Source organism: Arachis ipaensis, chromosome B04 (genome assembly GCF_000816755.2).
Source record: "Arachis ipaensis cultivar K30076 chromosome B04, Araip1.1, whole genome shotgun sequence".
Classification (NCBI taxonomy): Eukaryota; Viridiplantae; Streptophyta; class Magnoliopsida; order Fabales; family Fabaceae; genus Arachis; species Arachis ipaensis.
In genome coordinates this window covers 11027472-11029646 of record NC_029788.2, presented here as the reverse complement: position 1 = coordinate 11029646, position 2175 = coordinate 11027472, and the positions used below count along the sequence as shown (strand labels likewise).

Here is a 2175-nt window from a genome sequence, read left to right as displayed (position 1 = left end):
GTGTCTCTTTATATATGTGTTTAAAATATAATAATTAATTATTGTTGACAATAAATTGACAGATAGTATATTGGTACTCTATACTTTTCCATAATAATAAAACTCTTCTATCAATTTACTTTAGGGTATCACTAAAAATGAGAGACCAATTTATGTGTACAAATATCTATTTACTCAAATATTTCTTCAAGTCATCAACTACGATGATCAAATGAATTACAAATTAAATAAAGGCCTTTGTGTGTCTGTCTTTTCTTTCTTTACTGTCGTCCTACCCAAAAAAGAATAAATTACAAAAACAACGACATATATATAGGCCAAGCATACATAAACAACAAGTTATTATAAATATTCACGAGCTAATTATAAATAATTCAATGGTCCAACAATATAACATGATGAAGAGTCTCTAACTGATTAAGCGTTGGTGTTGCTTGGAAGAATTGGAATACTCTGTTCATTCCTGAAGAAGTTGTCAGGATCAACAGCAGTCTTAATCTTGACGAGCCTATCAAAGTTGCCATTGAAGTACTTGGACCCATAAACCTCCCCTTCTTGAAAGCTATGCGCATCAAATGAATTGATGCCAATGTCAAGGTCTCTGTAATTCAAGTACGCACTTCTTGGATTCTTTGACACAAATGGCGTCATGTAACTGTAAAGCCTCTTAGCCTGATTCGTGAAATTCACTGCCGCACCGGCTGACGGATCATCCCAATTCACAGAATATTGAATCTTGAACAAGTTTCCGGCACGGTGAGGGAACGGCGTCGCGTCCGCCGGGGTCTCAGCCATCTTCCCTCCGTAAGGATTGAACACGAACCCAACTTTTCCCAACTCCACCATTCTTTTAAAGATCCATTCCAATCCGTCTCTGGAAATCGGAGTCTGAACGTAATCAGATTTCCTCTTGAGGAAACTCGCAGAATTGAGATTTCTTTGGAGAAGAATCTCCGGCTTAGCGCCGTTGTTGTAATCGGCGTCGTCGTTGTACCAAATCACAGATTCAATCCAACTCATTTCTGTGCAGTTCTCTTTCTTGAGTCGAAGAACAGGGAATTCCTTGCTCAGAATCGAAACTACCTCGTCGGCACCGCCAAGAAAAAGCGCTATAACGGTTGCTCTAACGGATTTCGTTTTCTTAACGATCTTGGAGGTTACAGGCTGCAGAAGCAGCCTCATGAAAAGTCTCTCATCGGTGCTTGGAGCAACTTGTTGCCACTGAAGAACTAAATCAGTTGAATTCTCTTCGTAATATCTTTCAACCTGAAAAACGGTTACAACCTCCGGAACCGTAACTAACTTTATAGTGTACGACAAAACGACGCCGAAGCTGGCTCCTCCGCCACCTCTAATCGCCCAAAATAGATCCTCCCCCATGGATTTTCTATCGAGTATTCTTCCCTTAACATCAACAATTTGTGCGTCGATTACGTTATCGACAGATAAACCGTATTTCCTGAGCATGGCGCCGTACCCTCCGCCGCTGAGGTGTCCACCGACACCAACGGTGGGGCACACTCCGGCAGGGAAGCCATGGATCTTGCTGTTCTTCCATATGTTATAGTAAAGCTCGCCGAGCGTGGCACCGGCTTGAACGACGGCAGTTTCTGAAGATATATCGACGGTGATGGTTCTGAGATTGAACATGTCGAGGATGATGAATGGCTCATCAGAGATATACGAGATTCCTTCGTAGTCATGGCCGCCGCTTCTGATCTTGATTTGGATAGGAATGCTCTTGGCGCAGATAACTGCGGCTTGAACGTGGGATTCTTGAAGGGGAGTGACGATGATCAATGGCTTAGGCGTTGATGACGTGTTCAAACGGGCGTTGCGGATGTAGTTTTGGAGAACCGTGGAGAAGGAAGCGTTGGATCTGTCGAAGACTATGTTGGAGAGTTGAGTTGATGAGGAGTTTGTTTGCTGTGTGAGACAGTGAAGAAAAGTGGGATAGAGTGAAGATGATGAAGATGAAGGAGATGGTGCTGCCGCAGAAACAGAAAGAGAAAGATTTAGAAGTAGAAGACAAGTTGCAACAAAAAAAGAGAGAAAAGGTGAAGATGATTTCTCTGCCATTGGTGGAGGTTATGTTTAGGTACGAATTTGTGCAGAGATGAAAGTTGGGAGTGAGTTAGTTTTATATAGATATATAGAGAGAGAGAAAGAGAGAAG

At 42.1% G+C, this 2175-nt stretch overlaps 1 protein-coding gene across 1 annotated transcript; it reads right to left on the bottom strand.

Moving 5' to 3' along the window:
- On the bottom strand, positions 160-2160 carry LOC107638871 (berberine bridge enzyme-like 21). Its single transcript, XM_016342270.2, has one exon. It carries the CDS (start codon positions 2077-2079, stop codon positions 418-420), a length of 1662 nt encoding a protein of 553 aa, XP_016197756.1. The 5' UTR covers positions 2080-2160; the 3' UTR covers positions 160-417.

What these genes read in the sequence shown, in the direction of transcription:
- LOC107638871 (XM_016342270.2), bottom strand. Translation starts at nt 2,079, where the DNA reads ATGGCAGAGAAATCATCTTCACCTTTTCTCTCTTTTTTTGTTGCAACT.